Source organism: Mesoplodon densirostris, chromosome 3, assembly GCF_025265405.1.
Source record: "Mesoplodon densirostris isolate mMesDen1 chromosome 3, mMesDen1 primary haplotype, whole genome shotgun sequence".
Lineage (NCBI taxonomy): Eukaryota > Metazoa > Chordata > Mammalia > Artiodactyla > Ziphiidae > Mesoplodon > Mesoplodon densirostris.
In genome coordinates, this window is record NC_082663.1 from 149117326 (window position 1) to 149138675 (window position 21350).

At 55.9% G+C, this 21350-nt stretch overlaps 1 protein-coding gene across 9 annotated transcripts in view; it reads left to right on the forward strand.

The window, feature by feature from the left end:
• Window positions 1-21350, forward strand: part of PTPRS (protein tyrosine phosphatase receptor type S) — a 102617-nt gene that overhangs the window by 19681 nt on the left and 61586 nt on the right. For 7 of the 9 annotated variants that reach the window (XM_060094394.1, XM_060094397.1, XM_060094396.1 and 4 more), the window contains exon 2: window positions 19072-19270. In XM_060094394.1, coding sequence (XP_059950377.1) covers window positions 19180-19270 — 91 coding nt within the window. In that variant the 5' untranslated portion in view covers window positions 19072-19179. Of the gene's footprint in view, window positions 1-11961; window positions 12077-19071; window positions 19271-21350 lie in introns of those variants that run through there. The other 2 variants (XM_060094395.1, XM_060094402.1) reach the window with 2 other exon arrangements.

A 21350-nucleotide genomic window follows, 5' to 3' on the forward strand; every position in this document is an offset into this window, starting at 1 on the left:
GAATAAAGTGGTGAAGAAGACAAGAAAAAGTACTGTCCTTGTGAAGCATAGCAGGGAGAAGAACAGTACACAAATAAATAGGTTAAATATTTAAGGAGCTATAGCATGCCTTTAAGAAAAATGAAGCCAGGGAGAGGAGTAGGTGATAAGGAGGGACTATTTTAGCTATGGAATCAAGGCAGGCCTCTCAGAGGAGGTGACATTTCAGTAAAGACCAGCAGGAGGTGAGAGAGTGATTTATGTGGCGATCTGGAGGAAAGGTGTTCCTGGGGTGGGGGGGCTGGGGGAGAGCCGTGCAAAGGCCCAGGGACAGGACCATGCCTGGTGTGTGGAGACCTGTGTGGCTGGAGCAGTGAGTGACGGGGAGAGAGGGAGGAGGTGAGGGCAGGGAGGGGACAGGGCAGGTCGTGCAGGACCTTGTGGGCTGAGGGGAGGACTTGGTTTTTTGCTCTCAGGGGGGTGGGAGCCCTGGACGGCTGTGGGCAGAGGAGGGACGGGGCCTGACTCAGGTGCCCACAGGCGCCCTTTTGCCACTGCAGGAGCTGGGGACCAGGGTGGGGGCGACTGCACTTGTCCAGGTGAGCAATGATGGGGCTGGACCAGATGGAGACAGAGAAGGGGGAGAAGTGGGTGGATGCTGGAGAGATTTTGTTTTTGGAAGAGCCAGTGGATTGGCCAAGCAGTGGGTGCAGGGTGGGGTTGAGAGGCATCAAGGAGAACTCCTACATCTCTGGGCTGAGCATCTGCAAGGATGGGAGGGACAGGCATGGGGACCCCCGTGTTACAGGACACCCGCCAAGGTTTCCAGAAGGCAAAGGGAGTGGTTCTCTCTGCAGGTGTTGGAGGGGACCTCCTGGATCTGGTGGCTCCTAAGTTAGCCCGTGGGTATGATCTGGGGCCAGTGTCCCATGCTACAAGCAAGCCAGTGGCCCCTGACCAAGGCACATCCTTTTCTTAGCCTCAGTTTCCCCATCTGTATAATGGGGATGGTAACAGAAGGGAATGAAATGAGTTAATATGTACAGAGTACTTAGAACACAGCCAGCTACACGTTTGGGTTTAGATGGGGCTGGGCCTTTGCCAGCTCCAAGCTCCACTGGGGCTCTTGGGACAGAAATTCTGAGATTCACTGAACTTCCAGTTCAAGATACAGAGGAGGCCTGGTTCACAGACCAGGAGGCTGAAGCCCAGAGAGGTTAAGGCACTTGCCCCAGGCCATACAGCATGTGGCACAGCACCCATGGGCCCACACATCCTCCCCACCTTGCTCCTATCCCTTCTTCTCTGTGTGTTTTCCACCCCCGGGGCTGCCGGCTTTAGTTCTTGGTGGTTTCCAGGCTCCCCTTGGCTCCAGCTCGGCACTCACCTCCCACTTCCACGCGCTCTGGGCCCAGGGCCTGGTGCCAGGCGGGCCCAAGGGCGGGGGGTGGGGGTCTTGATGAGCATCTTCTGCTTTATACCCAGGGCTCCCTCTGCCCCTGCCCCTTCCCCGATACTCCCACAAATGATGGAAGTGGGACAGGAGGGAGTGAACGAAATTATATACACACGAACATATAAAAATTAGTTTAGGATCTGGGCCAAGAACCACTTGCGCTTGGCTGGGCATTGTGGGTAATTCATCCCCGATTACCATAAAAGCCAGAGCCTAGCTGACAGGCAGCCGTGGGGCTTTTGTTTAAGATTCTGATGAATATATAATCTCTCTCCCGCCTGGAGCCCGAGGTTCCCCCCACCCTGCCCACACCCGCTCTGCTGAGAATTGTCCCTAGGAAGGATGTCCCCAGGCTCCTGCCCAAGGGGCTGTGGCCTGCTCGGGAGCCAGGCCGGCCCCAGGTCCATTGGTAAGCCTGCCTCAGAGAAGCTCGGCTTGGCATTCGATGCCCACTGCTGCCCCCAAGGATCCCAGACCTTGTAATGCAGCCCCAGCCCTGGGCCCAGTTCCCTGATGGATGAGTAGACACGCATTTATCCTATATTTAAAGATTCCCCATCTCTTGCCCAGAAGGTGCAAATTAAAACAAGATCCATTTCTTGCCCGTTCACTTGGCAAAAATGTCTGAAGCTTGATGATATCCAGAGTGGAGATGGGAGAGGGACCCCTGGGCGTCATCAGCAGGAGAATAAATTAGCATTGCCACTTTGCAACATCTTTTATTTTTATTTTTTTTTTCTGGCCAGATAATGCATATATGTAAGACACAACTGAGGATGTACAGAAGAATACACAGGGGAGAGCCTCTCTACCACCATTCCCCTCGTATCCTCAGTCCCCTTCCCGGCTCCTTCCTCAGAAGCAGCACCAGCGTCCTGTTAGGACAGGGTTTGGTAGACTTTTTCTGTAAAGGGCCAGATTGTATATCTTTTCAGCCCTGCTGTGAGGCGGGTGGTCTCTGTCAGTACTATTCAATGCCACCATTGTAGCATGAAAGCAGTCAGAGACAATACGTGAATGAATGGCTGTGGCCGTGTGCCAATAAAGCTTTATTGACACAAACAGCCAGTCGGCCAGATTTGGTCCATGGGTTGTAGCTTGCTGGCCCTTGCTCAATATCAGCGCTGTCCAGCAGAGCTTTTGTGCAATGTTAGAAATACTCTCTGCTGATGCTTTCTAATAAAGTAGCCTCTGGCCACATGTGCTGTTGAGCATTGGAAATGTGGCTAGTGCAAATGAGGGCTCAACTTTTCAATTTCATTCCATTTTATTGCATTTAAATGTAAATAGCCACGTGTGGCTTGTGGCCACCATTTTGGACAGCGCAGTTATCTAGACATCTTCGGTGAACATTAAGTAGGTAGGTAGATTTGTATTCCTTTGTTTAACCAAATGGTAGCATCTGTTCTGTACCTTGGGGTTCCCCCCCCCTTAAAAATGTAGTATCTTAAAAGTAATTTCATAATTTACATCTGGCTCTCTCCTTTTCACAACTGCAATACTAGTCTCATAATATTAAAAGATACTAATCTTCTGTGGCATTATTTGGTCCCTTGCACTGTTATATGTTTAACCAGTCCCCTATAGTTGAGCACTTAGGTTGCTTCAAGTCTTTTGCCGTGAGGACTTTCTACAGATGTCATTTCATGGGGATGTGTCTTTCAGATAAGTTCTGAGAGGTGATGTTAGCAGGCCCAAAGGGAAGGTGCAGACACCCCAGCTGCCCATCTCTCTGCATTGAGATGTGGGAGGCATGGACGCAAAGATTCACAGGCATTGGTCGAGACCGAGAAATAAAATGGAACCAACCTAAGTGTCCATCAACGGGGGATTGTAATAACTGGGCACAGCCTTGTAATGGAAGATTATACACAGCAGGTAGAAAGAGTCTAGGGATGTGTATGCACACTGTAGATACAGTGTCTTGTGAAAAAACACAAGTTGGGAAATGATACAGGCAAGATGATACAATTTCACGGAAGAAAAAGAAAAACGTTCTGTATTCTGGTGTTACCTTTGGTCTGTAACTGCTTAGGAAAGATATGCAAAGATTGACACAAACCAGCAACAGAGGTTGCTTCTAGGGGCAGATAAGAGGGACTCTCCATTCCACAAAGGTTTGCATCTGCTGTGTGCCAGCTGCTTCCTGTCCTCAACAGGAGGAATTTGAAAGAACAAATCTCCTGCCCTCTTGCAGCTAGCACTCCAGCTGGGGAGCTTGAGAATAAACAAAGCACAGGGGGAAAAAAACAAAAAATCAAATGTCAGAGAGTGGTATGTTGCTCTAGGGGGAAAAAAAAATTAGAGAAGGGGACTGGGGAGGGCCCAGAGTGGGAGGCAAAATTTTAAAGAGGGCATTCCAGAAGACCTTACTGCAGAAGTGACACTTGAACAGAGGTGGTGAAGGAGGGAGCCATGTGGGTTTCAGGGGGAGGAGTGTTCCCAGCAGAGGAACAGAGAATGCAAAGGCCTGGAGGTGACATCTGCGGGGACAATTGCTGAGCCCAAACCACTGTTCTCACCCAAACCTTTACCTCCTCCATCACGGCTCCCAAATGAGCATGGCTTGCTGGGGGCCACTGCTGGGGAATAATTAATAATTGATCATAATAACTGATACATCTGGGAACCAGTGGTCCATCCTTGTGCTTCCACGAGGCAGCCAGCCCCCACCCACGTGTGGGCTGCAAAATCACAGATGGGCTGGGTTCGAGATGCCACAAACTCCAGGACTGGCTGACCTCCAGTCAGGCAGGAGGAGAGGAAGCCAAGGCTTGAATGAGTGGCGTGGGGAGAGAAGTTGAGAACCCAGCCTGGGTTCAAGTCCTAGTTCTGTTCTAGTGGTGAGAATATGGACCCAGCCTCTGGGCCTCAGTTTTCCCAACTGAAAAATGGGGAGAATAATAACACCAATCTTTGAGGTGATTCAGTGAGCGGCTTCATGGAGGCCTGGCCCGTGGGAAGAGCCAGGAATAGGAGCTAGTGTGCTCGTTGAGCACCTACTGTGTGCCCAGCTTGGTTTGGAGCACTTTGCCCCATACTAGGTCTTTTTTTTTTTAATAAATTTATTTATTTTATTTTATTTATTTTTGTTGCATTGGGTCTTCGTTGCTGTGTGCAGACTTTCGCTAGTTGTGGCAAACGGGAGCTACTCTTCGTTGTGGTGCACGGGCTTCTCCGTGCCGTGGCTTCTCTTATTGTGCAGCACGGGTTCTAGGTGCACAGGCTTCAGTAGTTGTGGCATGTGGGCTCAGTAGTTGTAGCTCGCGGGCTCTAGAGCGCAGGCTCAGTAGTTGTGGCATACGGGCTTCGTTGCTCCGCGGCATGTGGGATCTTCCTGGACCAGGGATCGAACCCGTGTCCCCTGCATTGGCAGGAGGATTCTCAACCACTGCGCAACCAGGGAAGTCCCTCCCATACTAGGTCTTAATGAGCATTCTGAGGTCTTGGGAGAGGAGGGGTTGGGTATAGGTCCCAACCCCTGTCCAAAGATGTCACCCTCCCCGTGGTCACCCAGGACTTGAGAGCTTGGGGAGCTGCCCAGAGAGGTTGTGCCTGCAACTGAGCTCACACAACAAGTCTGGGCCAAGCAGGGAACCTAGCTCTGCTGTCCCATACCCCTCAGCAGCCCCCGGTCCCTCAGGCTTCTCACCTATGGGATGGGACTTGGCCTAAGGTTCCCATTCCCACTTTTTCCATTCAGTCCAGTGCCACTTAGATTTCCTCTCCCAGTTCCCCTTTTCTTTCACATCTTAGATATCACCACCTACCAGAAGCCTGCCCCGCCCCCATGCCAGATGCATTCCCCATCTCACTTCTGGTTTTTAACTGCCAGAGACCCCATCTGCCTCCCCTATAGCCTATGAACTTCCTGATGCCAGGCCAAAGCTGCCTGGGTCATCCTGTGTCCCTAGTGCTCAGCCTGGAGCCTGGTATACAGCAGGTGCTCTATAAATGCAGGTGTGTGTGTGAAAGAATTGTTACTGAAGTGTGATAATCGTTCATGCCTCAGTGTGTGCATTCCTCAAATGACATCCCCCCACCTTACCTCTCTAATCCCATCTCCCTCTCTTTCCCTAGAACATAGTGTGTTCATTCTCACCACAGGACCTTTGCATGTGCTGTGTCCTCTGCTCAGAATTCCCTCCCCACCCCTATCTTTGCATGGCTATGCAAATAAGCGCTAAATAAGTGCTAAAAATAAGAAAATAAGTGCTAAAAAGGATGTCGCTCTCCCTCCCTAGAAGAGAAGCCCTGGGAGCTTGTCTGTCCTGGTTCCTGCTGTGTCCCCCAAACTCAGGATAGGGCCTGGCACAGGATAGATGCTGAGGTTTCAGCAGTGACCAAGACTGGATCCCACCCTCACAAGGGAAGTCAGTCAGGAGCTGCATGAAGCCCTGTCCTGGGAACCTCTCTGGCCAGTGCCTCAGTTTCCCTGATCTTCAAAGGCCTTGAACCCACAAGAATCAGCCCCAGGCACTGAAAACCCAATCATCCTCTGCACAGGTGGGGACACAGAGGCCCTGAGAGGGGCACGGACTTGCTTAGGGCCACATAGCCCCCTGGGGACAGAGCTGGGAAGAGAACCTAGGCCTCCTGCCTCCTCTGGGCCATGAATTCTAAAGTGGGGGACCTGCCCCCAGGATGAGGTTGTTTTGGGGTGACCTGTGGAGGAGGCGTCCGACAGCACAGAGCTACACAGACCAGCAGCAACTCCGCTTTTGGTCCATAACAAGTCAAGGGGAAAGTCTCAGTCCAGTGCAGGGTGATTTTTAAAACCAACACCTGCCAATCTCTCTATAACCAAATCCCATTGGGCTGCTGGCCTTAGCAACAGTATCCAGGGAAAATGGAAGAATTCGGTACATAGTTTCATTGTAATACTTTTTCTGGTGACTTTCAAGGCTCCGCAGTTAGAGCCTTGCATTATAGAGTTAGTTTCTAAAGTAAATTAGTTTAAGAGAACTGCGTGAGCCAGTTGAATGAAAGAGTTAATGAGGGTTATTGGGATGGGGCAGAAGTAGGGGACAAGGTGGGGAGGACTGGGGGGGAATGCCACACAGGTCCTCACTGGGGACCTGGTGAGCGCAGAGGCATTCACAGAGAGAATGCGGCCAGATCCATTAAAGCAGCCACAGCTGGTCCAAGGTGGGAGATGGGGGGCTTGGCGGGGGCCCAGCCTGGAGGGACCGTGCCTGGCAAGGGCACTACCCCTCCGCCCTCTGCCTCTGGCTGAGTCAGCATGTTGGCGCCTGGCTGGAGAGCGGAGTCTGGCTGTGCTTGGAGCAGCTTTTTACAAATTTCTGCCCTTGGGGCCGGAGCAGCAGCTCCCAGAGGGTGCCTGGGACGGACGACCCAGGTTCAATTCCCAGCTTTGTGGACTTGTGGCTGCAGATGGTGCCTGCCAACCTCTGCCCTGTCCTGCAAATCAGCCCCACCAGACTTCACAAGGCCTCTTAGCCATTAGTTTGTTCTTTCATTTATTTATAATATTTATTTATTTATTTGGCTCTGCTGTGTCTTCGTTACGGCACGCAGGATCTTTAGTTGCGGCATGCGGCATCTAGTTCCCTGACCAGGGATCGAACCCAGGCCCCCTGCTTTGGGAGCGTGGAGTCTTAATCACTGGACCACCAGGGAAGTCCCTCTTTCATTCATTTAGAAAGCATTTATTGAATACCTACTGTACACCAGGCCCTAGGACCAGCAATGGCCGAAACCGACCCTGCCCTGCCCTCCGGGCTCCCACCTCCTCCATCAGAGCTGTCCACAGAACTTTCTGCGCTGATAGAAATATGCGATGTCTGTGCCAATACTGTGGCCACGAGCCACACCGGAAACACAGCATGTGTGACCGAGGAACTGGATTTTGAATTTTAACTTTATTTCATTTTAATTTAGTCACATGCGGCTAGTGGTTCCTTATTGGACATCACAGATCTAGACAGTAAACAAGAAATAGATAATTTCAGATGAAAATAAGTGCTAAAAAGGAAAAAAAAGCCAGAGAAAGGATGTGTGATAAAGGCTGATGGAGGTGGTACCTGAGCTGGGGTGATCAGCTTCTCTGAGGAGGCAATGTTTGAGGGAGACCTGAATGGCGAGAAGGAAACAGCCCTGAAAATGTGGGGGAAAGATGTTCCAGGCACAGGGGAACCAGCATGTGCAAAGGCCCTGGGGCAGGACCATGCCTGGGGAGTTGGAGGAACAGCGAGGAGGCCCGTGTGTCTGGAGCAGAGTGAGCGAGGGGGAGAGAGGGAGGGGGGAGGGCAGGGAGGGGATGGGGCAGGTCATGCAGGGCCTTGTGGGCAGTAGGGAGGACATGGGCTTTTACCTGGAAGGAGGTGGGGGCCCTGGAGGGCTGTGGGCAGAGGAGGGATAGGAGCTGACTCAGGTGCTCACAGGCACCCTCTTGCTGCTGTGGGGAGGACAGACTGTGGGGAGTAAAGGCCAGAGCTGGGGGACCAGGGCAGAGGTGACTGTACTGGTCCAGGTGGGCACTAATGGGGGCTGGACAGGATGGGAAGGGCATCTGGAGAGAGATGAAGAAACTCAGGAAAAATTTAGGAGGGAAACTTGAGAGTATTTCCAGACTGGCGCAGCATGAAGGAAGAAGAGAAGTCAGGGTCAGCCCCCAGCTTCTAGGCTGAGCCTCTGTAAGGATGGAGCTGCCATCAGCTGAGCAGGGGAGGACAGAGGGAAGAGCAGGTTTGCTGGATCCAGCTGCACCTGAAAGCATCCTGGATTTGTCCAGAAGGAGAGGATGGTAGCCGGGCCTGGGGGAACCAGAAGGTGAAAAAGGCAGATGAAGAGCTGGTGCGTGCCTGTGGCGGGCTATATGCCTGCTGCGGTGTGGCTGGCAGGCAGACACGGCGCCAGGGCTGAGATGTGAGTATGGGCGAGGCAGGCACTGGGCTGGTCCGCACATGCTTGCTGCTCCGGGGCATGAATGCTGAGTTGGGTAGGGAGGGGCCCCGTTGGGCAACCTGGGGCCTGGGAGCCCTGGAGCCCGAGAAAGGAGGAAGCTGCCCAACCAGTTTCTCTCTTGCTCCCAAAACCAAGGGTGTGGAGTTTGGTGGTTGCCCCTAAATGAAATTTTGGCCCCAAATGTGAAGTCAGGGAAGGGATTGGGAGTGGGACGTCCTGCCCAGGGTGTCCAGGGCGTAGTTTTACCTGGGACTGCCACATCAGGGCAGGTTTCAGAGGCTTGTGACCATCCCAATGGAATGACCCTTTGCTTGTAAACGATGGGTCACAGCTTCATCTGAGGACATGTCTCTCTGCTGTTTATACTACAGATCAAGTGAGGTCCCAGTAAACTCTGTGGGCTGGACCCTGGCAAAAGGTTTCATACTGGTGATCTCTGTGTACCCATTTAAACACATCGGAGAAAGACTGGAAGGAGGCAGTCAGCCTCGGCCTTTGTACTTGCTGTTCCTCCTGCTTGAAACTCTGTTCCCCTAGGAGTTTGTCTGTCTGATTTGCTCAAATTCATCCAGGTGTTCTGAGAGGTACCCCCAGACCCCTCCACGCTTCTAGAACCTTACAGGTCATTTTATTTTCTTTTTCATGCCTCTCAGTACTTCCAGCCTTATGTTATTGACAATGTTTGTTTCTCTGGGAATGTCTGTCTCTCCTGCTTATTTTGAGCCCTGGGAGAAGGGGGGGGGCGCGTGTGCGGTACTTGTCATTCCGCTGCTGTGTCCTCAGTGGGCCGGCACACAGTAGGTGCTCAGTAAGTGTTTCTGGAAAGAATGAATGAAAATGACCTAACAGATTCTCTCCAGGAGAGGGGTGGATTGTGGGCCATTTTTATTTTCTTCTTTATGCTGATTTCCCCCAATTTTCTGCTGCACACGCCTATTTTATAATTAGAAGAAAAGTTATTTTGAAAAAAATTATCCCCCCAAATGTCCCAGCTGCAGGAGCTGACGTGATCTAGCCCCATGCTCCATCCCAAGGACAGCTGCCTCCTGGGTGTATACAGAGGACGTAGCAACTGAACGTTTGTGGGCTCCCGGGATCAGCCCTCGGGGGCACTGGGTGGGCAAAGCAGTCAGGGAGGGCTTCCCGGAGGTGGCAGCCCTAACCTTCAAGCGGCTCAGGCCAGAGTTGTCAAGGTGCTCATCTTGAGTACCCTCTTTAACTTGCACCCTACAGCCAGTCCTTTAGAAAATGTCCTTGCCTCTGCCTTCATAATCTATCCAGAATGTACATGCTTCCCGCACGCCCCCCTTCTCTGCCTCCACCTGATCAGTCCCCTCATTGCTTGTCTGAACCTGTGCAGTCACCTCTGCCCTGGTACCCCGGCTCCCCCCATCCCCAGTCTGTCCTCCTCTGCCCACAGCCCTCCAGGGCTCCCACCTCCCTCGGGGTAGACTAAGGCCCTGCAAGACCTGCCCCTGTCCCTTCCCTGCCCTCCCCTCCTCCACTCTGCTCCAGCCACACGGGCCTCTTTGCTGTCCTCCACCATGCCAGTCACAGTCCTGCCCCAAGGCCTTTGCACATGCTGTGCCCACTGCCTGGGTCACTCCTCCTAAACATCCATACTTCCTTCAGGTCTTACTCATGTCACCTCCCCACTCCCTGACCCTCCCTTTTAACGCTGCATCCCACCCCATGTGTCCTCTCTTCCCCCGCTTTGTTCATCTTCATAGCGATTCTGCACGAGCCCTTTGCCTGGGCATCAGCCTGCAAAGCACCTACTATGCTTCTGGGGGCGTTTTCTGAGGGCCCACTGTGTGTCCTGCCATGCTGGGGGAGGTTTTGCCACTCAGTTTCACCCCCACGTTGACCCAGAGCACCTCCTGTGTGCTTCCCACATGGTGCTGTGGCGCCAGGGGTCCCACCTCCATGAAGCACCAACTGTGGGCCTCCCAGGGTTAGGGCTATGTGGGGGAGGGGAGATGTTGGAGCATCTCGTGTTTAGCAGCACCTACTGTGTGCTCCATGTAGAAGGGGCAGGTGGAGAGTCTGCACGCGGACATTCACAGAGCATTTACTCTGTGCTCAGTGCCTCCCCAGTGCCAGGGGAGGTGGGATTATATGCTCTATTTTGCAAAGCGAGGGACTGAGGCACCGGACTGGAAAGGGCAGATCACCCAGGGGAGGATGCATTTGGTGCTGGGGAGAGATGGGGGGTGGACCTGCCAAGGCAGCCATAGCAGGGCGTGGATGGGCCACCTTGGGAAGTGAGTCGTCCCTGTCCCTATCTGGGGTGCCTCGGGGCTCAAGCAGCTGCCTGGGTGCCGCCCATCAAAGCCCATGTTCTTTGTCCCACTTCTAGAGGCTGGGGCCTGTCTGTCTCCAGCACTGCCATTTCCTCCTGGGCTTTAAATTTATAGTGGTTTGTCATTTTCTGGCTCCAGGCCTCTGTAGCATTGTGGGTAAGGACGCTTAGCCTCTGGACCCAAACATTGGTTCGAATCGCTGCTCTTCCTGACCTTGGTGATTTCTCTGTATTCCTCCCTAACCCCTTTGGTTGATGGGGCTGATTGATGGTAGGGTGATGTGAGCCGTCACAGGGCTTGGAATATACTAAGATCTCAGTACACATAGACTATGGGAGTCGTACAGAGCACTAATGGTGGAACTGATCCCAATTCGCCAGGGATGGGATCAGATGGGGGAACGCCTCCCACCCCGCCCCGGCGGCTGCCCTTATGTCTCCGTCAGGGTCCCTACCCTTCCCTGACGCTTTCCCGCCAGCTCCCCAGCTCCCAACGCCGCTGGGGCTTGGCGTTCCCGGCCTCTCCCTTGGAGTTTTCAAACCCGCTCCGGGCAGCAGCGCCGGCCAGGATTGGCTGCCTGGGTGGGGACGCCCCTTCTCCCCCCCCCCCCCCCCGCTCGGGATCGGGTGTCTCGGGCCTGGCACGGTGGCCCCATCTGTTTCCAATCTGGCCCTGCGCTCTCCGCCCCCTCAGGGTTGTGGCTAAGGTTGAGGCCTCTGCCACGGTGTCCCCGTTCATCCCCCCGCCCAGACCCCAACTGGACTCGCAGCAGGAGAGAAGCCTCTTTGTGCCTTTGCCCCTCCCCCACACTGTGGGTTTCTGTGTTTGTAGGGGGCGCGGCCTCTGCCATCCAACCCAGACTGGGAGGGGATCTTCTGCCCCTTCTTCGACCTCCTGTATTTGGGTGTGTTTGGGGAGCTCCCTGCCGCCCTGTCCAGCATCCAGCCCTTTCATCCGTTGCCATGGCCACGATCAGCTCCTGGAAGGGAAGGGGGAGCAGGGTAGGGGATCCCTCTGGCATCAGGCTTCCAAAGGGAGGGTCCTGAGCTGTGCCACTGGGGGCACTCCCTCATGTATGTGCACATTGCGGGGAAACAGTGACCTCCTTGGAGGCCTCCCCGACACAGGACCCCCATCCACGTAGGATTTCAGTGCCCGCTGATCTGGGTCCCGACTGGTCCCCCGCCCTACTTCCGGCCGGGCCCCGCCCGAGGCTCGCTCTGGGGCCCCCTCCCCGGGCCCACCCCCTGGCCGCCCCGCCCCTGGCCCCGCCCCGCCCCGCCCCCAGGCCGAGCTCGCTGCGCCTCGGCGTCTCCGAGTTCTCGCTGCGCTCCGGGCGGACCCTGGGTAGGGCTGCAGCGGGCACGGCCGAGGCAGCGTGGGGCCCGGTACCCGATTTCTGAGCCGTAGGGTGAGTGCGTCGGTACCCCCTTCCACCTCGAGGCCCAGTCTGCACTGGCCTTTGTCCGTCTCCTAGCCCCCCACCCCGGGTTCCCCCCATACCCCCGCCCCGCGCGGCCTGGCCCAGCTGCCCTCCAGGGATAGCTCGAGCCCGCTGCTGCCTGGCGCGCCGCCCCACCCCGTTCAGGCCGGTCGCTCTCGTACTTTGGAAAACTCCAGACCGTTATGCTCTGTGGGGTCCCCTCCCCTGCCTGGCCCCCAGCCCGACCTCTTCCCCCACCTCCTGGGGGCGGAGCCAGGCTGGGGCAGCCTTCTCTGCCAGCCGTGAGGGGGGGCGGTGCTCTGATAGCGGGTGGGTGCTTTGGCATCCTTCCTTACGCTGGGGACCCGCTCCGCGGAGGAGGTGGCAGGACTGCTGGGCTGGGGGTGGGGGGTTAGTGGCTGGGATCCCTGCTCTTAGCCACTCCCCAAAACTCACAGAAAGTTTTCCTCTCTCACTTTGTCCCTGCGCCCCTCAGGCTTAAGGACTCCAGATCGATGCTGTGCCTAGTCGGGGCTTTAATAAACTGAGGGGTTGGGCAGGCATATCAGCTCCCACCGTCCCACTTTCCATACCTGTCTCCAAGCTCCATGCCTCTGAACCCCCCATTATTGCCTGGAGAATCCTGCTTCCCAGGATTCCTACTCAGAGTCCTGGGCGACCTTAGAGGGGCTTCCTGTGACTCCTGGGCTGACCCTCCTTGAGCCTCACCTCCATCCCTTAAGGCTTGAGCAGACATCCCCCCCACCCCAACCAAGAGCAGATGTGAGCTGCACCTGGAGGCCATGTCTACGTTGGCCTCTGCTGCCTGTGGTGGCTCCTTCTGGCCTCAGTTTCCCTCTCTGAAATGGATATGACCGCAGGAATGGTATGGGTAAAGTGTCAGGTGGGGCCAGGCATGTAGTAGGCATCTAATAAATGCATGTTCCTAGGGTGGGGAGAAGACTCCCATCCTGGAGGATGATGGATCTGTGACAGGAGCAGAGCTGGGGTGGGAGATACCGGCGCTGAGGGAGCCCAGAGGGGACCCTGGTCCCTCCTGCGGCATCCAAGAGGGCTTCCTGGAGGAGGTGCCAGCTCAGCCAAGACCTGAGGATGAGCGTGAAGGCTGAGGTCTGATGGAGAACGAGGAATGGTGCGCTGGGTGGAAGGAACAGCGTGCACAAATACCCTTGTGTGAGCCAGAAGGCAGTGAGTAGGGACACCCATAGGGCAAACAGGGCAGTTGGGGTGCAGCACAATGGAGTCGGCAGTTCTGGAGGCTGAGGTTAAGAATCTAGATTTCAATGGATTTTGATGGAAGCCATGGAAGGTTTTAGAGCAGAGGAAGGGCAGAGTCAAACACAGCTACTTCCAGCGCCAGGGTTGGGGGGGGTCAAGACTGGGCAGAGGAGGGGTCCCAGGGCTGGGGGAAGAGTCCAGTCCCAGCCTGGGGTGGGTAGGTCTGAGGCTACGGCTTGAAGGATGAGTTGACAGGTGGGCCCCCTGGAAGTAGGACCTGTATTAAGAAAGGACCAGAGGTGGACCGGTGCATTCTGAGAACTGTGGTGACCTGTGGGAAGAAGCAGCAGGGCAAGCCCAGGACACTGAGCAGAGGCGCTGGGGAGCCCTGGCAGGTGTGAGCAGCAGGGCAGGGGTGCACCCAGATCTTGGTGTTTCAGGCTCCTCCATGAAGCCGGCGTGGGGAACATGCCGGCAGGGGCCATCCTGGCAGGCTGGGCACGCAGGGAGCGTGGACTCTGGGCTTGATTGAGAGCTGGTCTCTGGCCTCAAATCTTAACCCAGCCCAGCCCCTCCACGCTGCGTGACCCTCCATGTGCAGCTAGCCCTCTCTGAGCCTCAGTTTCCTCTGCTGTCAAACAGAAGGAAGCACAGGGAACATTTAAGAGGGCTGGGCACGTGGAGGGGGGCACCCAGCTGGCGTTACCCATTACTCTGGGGCTGGGCCTGGCTCCCCAGCTGCCCTGCCCATCCTCTCCTGGCGGTGGGGACCCTTGGGGACAGCACTCAATACAAATCGATAGCTAAAGGCAGATCCCTCAGCCCTGGTCCTAGCCCATTCCAGGAAGGTGGCAGGGCCAGTCCCACCCAGCTACATCCTGAGCCCGTTGCCCGGTGGGGCAACACTGAGGCCCCAGGAGGGAGAGAGGCTTGACCAGAGCCCCTTGGAGCCCACCAGGGGCTACAGAGCTAGAGCTTGGACCCTGTCTCACACTTTGGGGACACAGCAACCCAGGGAGGCTGGAGACCCGGGTCCTGCCCTCCAGGGGCTCTGAGGCCCTGGGAAAGGGGTTCCAGGCAGCAAGAAAGTCCCCTGGCCCTGAAGGGAGGCTTTGGGGCTGGAGAGGTGTGGGGCGTGGGTGTGAGGGCGGAGCCGTTGTGTGTCCCTAGGGGGCTTTTCCTTCAGCCCCGCTGCCAGTGTCACCCACCTCTCCTTCCCCTGGCCCCGGGAAGTCCCTGAGAGTCAAGGTTGTGCAGGTGAGCCCCTAGGCCCCTAGGACAGACCAGACCCTCAGGCAGGGCAGGGAGAGGCAGCCCAGAGTCCTCAGGCCCTGGGACACCCGGCCCCATACAAGTGACACAGAGCCTATTTGCTGCCCAGTCCTGGGTCATAATCACCCTTTTATGCTCCCTGCTTTGCGTGGGCACACAGAGCTGGCTCCAGGATCGCGTGACCTGCACCCCGGCACCTGACTGGAATGGATGCCCACTCACCCGCTGTGAGCGAGGCCTGGGAGCCCCCAGAGGCCATCCAGCAGGCCGCACGGGGCCCAGAGAGGGTCGTCCACTTTCCTGAGGTCACACAGTGGCTAGGGAAGGACACAGTCCTGTGTAAACGTGGTCTCTGGAACCAAGGCCCCACCCAGCTGGGGGTCCTTGACAGTCCCCGCTCCTTTGTGAACCTCAGTTTCCTCATCTGTGCAAGACGGGCACCCACGTCTGCCCGGCCGCTGGGAACAGATGGTGGGCAGGTCTGCGCCTGGCACAGAGGTGGGCAGGGACCCTTCTGGGGCCCTGGGTTCCAGGTCCCGAGGCCACTCCCTTCCCTCCTCCCCATTCCCTGCCCAGCCTCGTTTCCCACCCAAGTTATTTCCTGTGACTCCCATCGGTGGCTGTTCCCTTCTTAATGGCCACGTTCATCCTCCAAGAACTTGGGGGTTGCCGCGTCGTGCAGCTCTGAGGCATCTACCTCAGTTTCCCTTTCTCAGCAGTGGGGAGGCTGATGGCTCAGGCTGCTTTACTGCAAGACCCGTCAGAGAGGAGGCTTGGCGTGGTGCCAACCTAGCCACATCCCCTCCTGCTCAGAGCTGCCTAGGGTTCCTTGCTCTGTGGGTTCAGTGTGTGGCCACCGCTCTGCCCTAATCTCTCCCCATCTCCCTACTAGGACCGCTCAGTATTGCTTCTTGTCCTTCTTCACGCTGTTCCTTCTGTGGAGACACCCCCCCCATTCCCATTCATCCTTTAATTCTCAGTCAAGTCATAAATATTAACATTAAATCTGGAGACAGAGAGGTCCAGGCAGAGGGTTCCAACCCATGCAAAGGCCCTGGGGTAGGACCGTGCCTGGCATGTGGGAGGAACAGCCAGAAGACCCATTGGCTGGAGCAGAGTGAGCGAGGGGGAGAGAGGGAGGAGGGGAGGGCACGGGGCACGCCGTGCAGGGCCTTGTGGGCATCAGGAAGGGCTTGGACTTTTACCACCAAAGGAGGAGGGATGGGACCTGACTCGGGTGCTAATAGGTGCCCTCTGGCGCTGAGGGGAAGACAGACGGGGTTGGGGGTGGCATGGCAGGAGATGACTCCATTGGTCCAGGTGAGCAATGAGGGGGCTGGACCGGGTAGAGGCAGAAGAAGGGGTAAGAAGTAGACAGTCTCAGCCTAGGTTTTGGAGACAGAGCTGACAGAATTTGCTTATATTCTCCCCCAGCCCCTTGCAGGGGAGCCTACCCCTGGTCTTGCAGGAAGCCGGAAGAGGTGGGAGGGTCTGGGGCTTTGCCATGGCAAGTTCTTCCAGGGAGAATGGGGGCCTAAGAGACCCAGGAACTTTTTTTTTTTTTTTTTTTTTGGCTGTACCTCACAGCATGGGGGATCTTACTTAGTTCCCTGACCAGGGATCGAGCCCACGCTCCCTGCATTGGAAACGCAGAGTCTTAACCACTGGACCGATAGGGAAGTCCCAACCCTGGAACTTTTAACCTTCTGAGTTCTGTCTGATCCTTTCCACCCTGAATTTGTCCCACCCCTATTCCTGCTCCAGGCCTTGAAAGCCCCCAGTGTCGTGTACTCCCCCAGCCCAGCAGGCTGGAATGACCTCTTTGGGGGAGCTGGGAGCTGATGGCTGGGCCCCGCCTGTGCCTGGATCGGCCCCATCCTGCCCAGTAATTGGGAAGGCGGGGCTGCAGGAGCCAGGGGTAATTAGGGGCCTCCTTTTTAGAAGGCAGCTGTCCCTGGCTCCAGTGGGGCATAGGGGGTGGGGGAGGCATTGTGGCCAGGGCCCTTCATGCAGGTGACCCCTGCCCATGCCAGCTGGCATCGGAGGTGAGGAGACTAGAGCAGGGAGGTCACCCCCCCCCCGCCCCAGGGTGGTGGATTTGAGCCCCTCCGTGTTAAAATTCTACCTCAGTTTCCCCAGATGCTCTGTGCGGGCCTGGGCAGCCAATCCAAGTGGTCTGGGCCAGAGCTGAGCCCCCTCCCCAGATGTGGCCAAGCTGATGTGCATCTGTGGGCGGGACCAGCTGCTGTGGTCACCCTGGCCCCAGCTGGCCATGGGCCATTTCCCCAGCTGGGACCTTCACCGTCCTCATCAGCCACTTGTACTCTTAAAGGGCCCATGGTTGGGTCCCAGTGTGTATCTGTGGTCTGACTGTGCGCCTGCCTGTCTATGCACATGCATGTGGATGAGGGGGATCTGACGTTACGTGTCAGTGTGCATATTGTCTGGCTGGGTGCAAGTTTGCTCTGCTGACTGCCCATCTCTGTAGCCCCACTGTGTGCCCGCATCCGAGTCTGTGAGCTGTGTGTTTTTACCTGCCACGCCCTGTGGAGCTCCGACGTGCCTCTGTGTTCATGCTTGCCTGTAGCCCAACCGTGTATGTGTATTGCCTGCCTGACCGTGACCCTGTGTGTATATCTCATCTGGCTGTGTGTCTGTGGTCTTGGCATGTACCTGTGTGTCTCTGACCTGACTGCTTGTGGTCTGACTGTGTATATGTATTGTCTGCCCCATTGTGACCCTTTGTGTGTATCTTGTCTGATTCTGTGTGTCTGGGGTCTGATTTTGTGCCTGTCCATGTTTGTGGTCTGTGTGTCAGTTTTATTGGCCTGACTACACATGTGGACCCATCTCTGTTGCCTGACTGTACAAATACATCTATGACTGTGTCTGGTCTCCTTGTCTGTCTGTGGTCTGACCGTGTGTCTGGGTCTGTCTGTGGCTGGCCTATGTGCAAGCATCCTCCTTTTCTGTCTGGTCTGACTGTCCGTGGTCTGACTGACTGCCCGTTGAGTGCCCCTATCCCCACCCTCCTCATCCCACCTTCTCCACTCTCCACCCTGGGCCATGACTCGGCCACCACCAGCCCAGCCTTCCCCTGGGGCCACTCTGGGGCTGGGCGTAGTGACCACAGCTGGATATTTTGGGAGCCAGAATCACAGGGGCTGCCCCATGATTACGTGGCACCCGTCCCCGTGGTCATAGTGCGGACCCGCCTGGGGCATGGCCTGGGGTGGGTGTATAAGGTTGACCCGGCCACGAGGGCCTCATCCTTGGGCCTCCTCCTGCCCCCTCTTCCACCCTGGCCCTGGCCAAAGTGGAGAGGGGGCCGTCCTAGGGTTTGGCCCCTGAGAAGGACCCTTCTGCCCTAGAGGAGTTTGGATTCTCACCAGAGAAACAGATGCTGGGTGATGAATATTCTCACTTGATTTGCAGACTCGGGTAAATGCAGTGAAGGATGATCTCCGTCATTTCTGAAGCCGTGGGATGTGGAATTGGGGGTGGGGGCTGACCTGCCAGGGGCAGGGAGGGCTTCCAGAGGAAGTGACAGTGGAGTTGAGACCTGTCATGCGGTAGTGTGGGGACAGCATTTCCAGCAGACAGCACAGCAGGGTGGGACTGAGCTGGGACTGTGTAGCTGCACCTCCCATGAGAGAGGGGATGACACCAGTAGGAGCAGCTTCCTCTGGGGCTTACGGGAGCCATGGGAGGTGTTAGAGCCGGGCAGGGACGGGCAGGTGTGTTTGGGGGGAAGGTCCGTCTGGTGGCCGAATGGGCAGATTTGTAGGGACAGTCAGAAGTGTTAGCTGGAGCCTCTTCCTTTGGGTGGGTGGCCCAGCCTGCGAGGGGGGAGAAATTAGATGTTCAGAGCGCTTTCTAGAGGGGGTGCTCAGTCCTGGTTTGGAGCTCAGCCTGGGGTCGGGGGCTCAGCCAGGGGTAGGGGCTGTCTCAGTCTGTTCTGGCTGCTATAACAGAATGCCATAGACTGGGTGGCTTATAAACAACACACATCTGTCACGGTTCTGGAGGCCAGAAGTCCAAGATCAAGGCGGTAGCAGAATTGGTGTCTGGTGAGAACCTGCTTCCTGATTCACAGACGACCTTGCTATGTCCTCACATGGTGGCGGGGAGCGAGGGAGTTCCCTGGGTCTCTTTATAAGGGCACTAATCCCATTCACAAGGGCTCCACCACATGACCTAATCACCTCCCAAAGTCCCCTAAGACCATCACACTGAGGGTTAGGTTTCAACATAATAATTTTGGGGGGCACAACATTCAGTTCGTCGCGGGGGCTCAGCGCTTCCTTTCTGCCCCATCGTCACCCCCTGACCCTCCCCCATTGTCCTGTAACCCTCACCCTCGCATCCTGTGACTCCCATCTGCCCCTCTGTGATCCTCCTGCTGCCTCCCCCATGAAGGCCCCCTGGATTCCCCTGCTCCCCTCTCACGGCCCCTCTTTTTGTCTCTGCAGACGCTGCCCCAACGGACGCTTGGCTTGAGGCCTCTCTGTGAGGGACCGTGGGGGGGGGGCATCCCCCCTCCAGGGCCGGAAGTTGGAGGTTGCAGGTCACGGCCGAGCATGGCGCCTGCCTGGGGCCACGGTGTGGCATCTGTGGTTGGTCCCATGGGCCTACTCGTGGTCCTGCTGGTAGGAGGCTGTGCCACAGAAGGTAAGTGTGGGCGTCCTGAGTTTGCATGTGCACGTGTGAACACGTGTCGTCCCCCCCCGGCGTGGGGGAGGGCGCTGGCTTTGCAGTGCAGAGCCTCTGTGCTCTGTGAACGAGGCCGAGTAGAATGCTTGCTGTGCACTGGGTCCTGAGAGGTGCAGAGGTGAATAACAAGAACGGTATGAAAAAGCAGTCATAGTGACAGTGATGACTGTCTGTTTGCCCAGCGTTGAATCTGCACCAAGCCCGGTGCTAAATGCAGGCGTTACCTGCTTCATCTCCCTCCACCTCACAGTACCCAGCATGCTTGTTTCATTACCATCCCCATTTTTCCATGAGAGAAACCAAAGCTCAGAGGGGACTGGGGCTTACTTGAAGTCACTCCTGAGGTAGCCACAGAGTTTTCCTTCCCTTGCCACAGGTAGAAATACCAGCACCCAGTTCGTAGACACACAGGCAATCAAACCTTCCCAGGTGGAGCCAGGGGAGGCTTCTTGGGAGAGAGGGCATTGGAGCTGGGGTTTTGTGGGTGTATAGGAGTTTGCCAGTAGAAAGGGCGTTACTGGCAAAGGTGTTAGCACACAGAAAGGCCTGGAGGTGAAGAAAGGTTGGTGTAGTTTGGGGATGGGCAAGGCTGTGCTTCTGGCAGTAACATGGAGAGGATGAGAGTCAGTCCTAGTCCTAATGCCACGGTCTGTCCCACCACGAGGGGCCTAGAGGAGGTGTCATTAGGCTGATGGGGACACAAAGGGTCAGGTCAGGAGGAAAGGAAACTGGGATCTGCTGTTAGGCTGGGTTTGCATCCTGACTTTGCTGCTAACCTGCTGTGTGACCTTGGGCTAGTGATTCAATCTCGCTCAGCGGCCATTTCTACCTTGACAGAATGAAACTCAGCATCATCCATCTCCCAGCATTCCTGGGACAAGGACACACGATAAGCCCCTGCATGCTGCTTGCACACAGTAGGTCCACAATCCCGGGTTACCACGAGCATGATAATTATTGCTCCTGGGTGAGAACACCAGAGACATACACATCTGCCTCATCCATCCATGCTTTTTCTAGTTTTTATATTATTTTGTAGTAAATGCCTAACACATTCAGATCAGCCACCACCACCTGATGAGATGGAGGCTATTCTCCCCATCCCAGTTGTACAGATGGGGAAACTGAGGCACAGTGAGGTTATGTTTTACAGCCAGGAATCGGCCAGTCTGCCTGGCACCAGAGCCCGGGTTGCTACCCATCACCCCACACAGCCAGGCGTGCCTGGGCTGTGATCCATCTGGTCACCTCCCAGGGCCTGTGTCTTCTGTGCTCTATTCCTTGCAGTGGGAACAGTGGGCCGAGGGCTGAGTATTTTTAGTTTTTCATTCATTCACTTAACGCAGGGTTTCCCCTGCCCTCGGCACTGCTGAGGTCGGGGCCAGAGCATTCTCGGGGAGTGGGGGGGCCATCCTGAGCACTGTGGGGTGCGGAGTAGCATCCCTGGCCCCATCCCCTCGATGGCACCCCCACGTGACAACCACTGATTTAACTTACACTAGTGGAATAAATCATATATTTACGACTTTGACATCTTGCTCCAGTGATAATTAACCCGCCTTGGGCAGGATGCTTAGATCATTCCCATTGACAGGTGAGGAAACTGAGGCTGTGAAGTGGCCATTGTGAGGAGGGGGTAGAGATCACAGAGTTTGGAGGCTATCCTGTCCTGAGTTCGGATCCTCGCTCTATCGTGTGACCATGGGTGGGGCTGTGCTCTCATTCAGTGGGTTTTTCATAAGCACCTACTGTGCGCCAGGCACTGGTTTGGACCTGGGAGACAAAACAGATATCCCACCCCCTTTTGGAGCTGATAATCTTGAGGGAGAGACACCGAGTGTGCTGGATGGTGGACGTGCCCGGGAGCAAGATAAACAGGAAGGGAGATGAGAACGTGAGTGGAGGTTTAGGGGCTGCATTTTAAATGGGCGGGAGGGCATCAGGGAAGGTCACACCAAGGAGATGACATCTGAGCAGAAACCTAAAGGAGCTGAGGAGTGCACCCCATGCATGTCTAGGGGGAAGGTGTCCTGGGCAG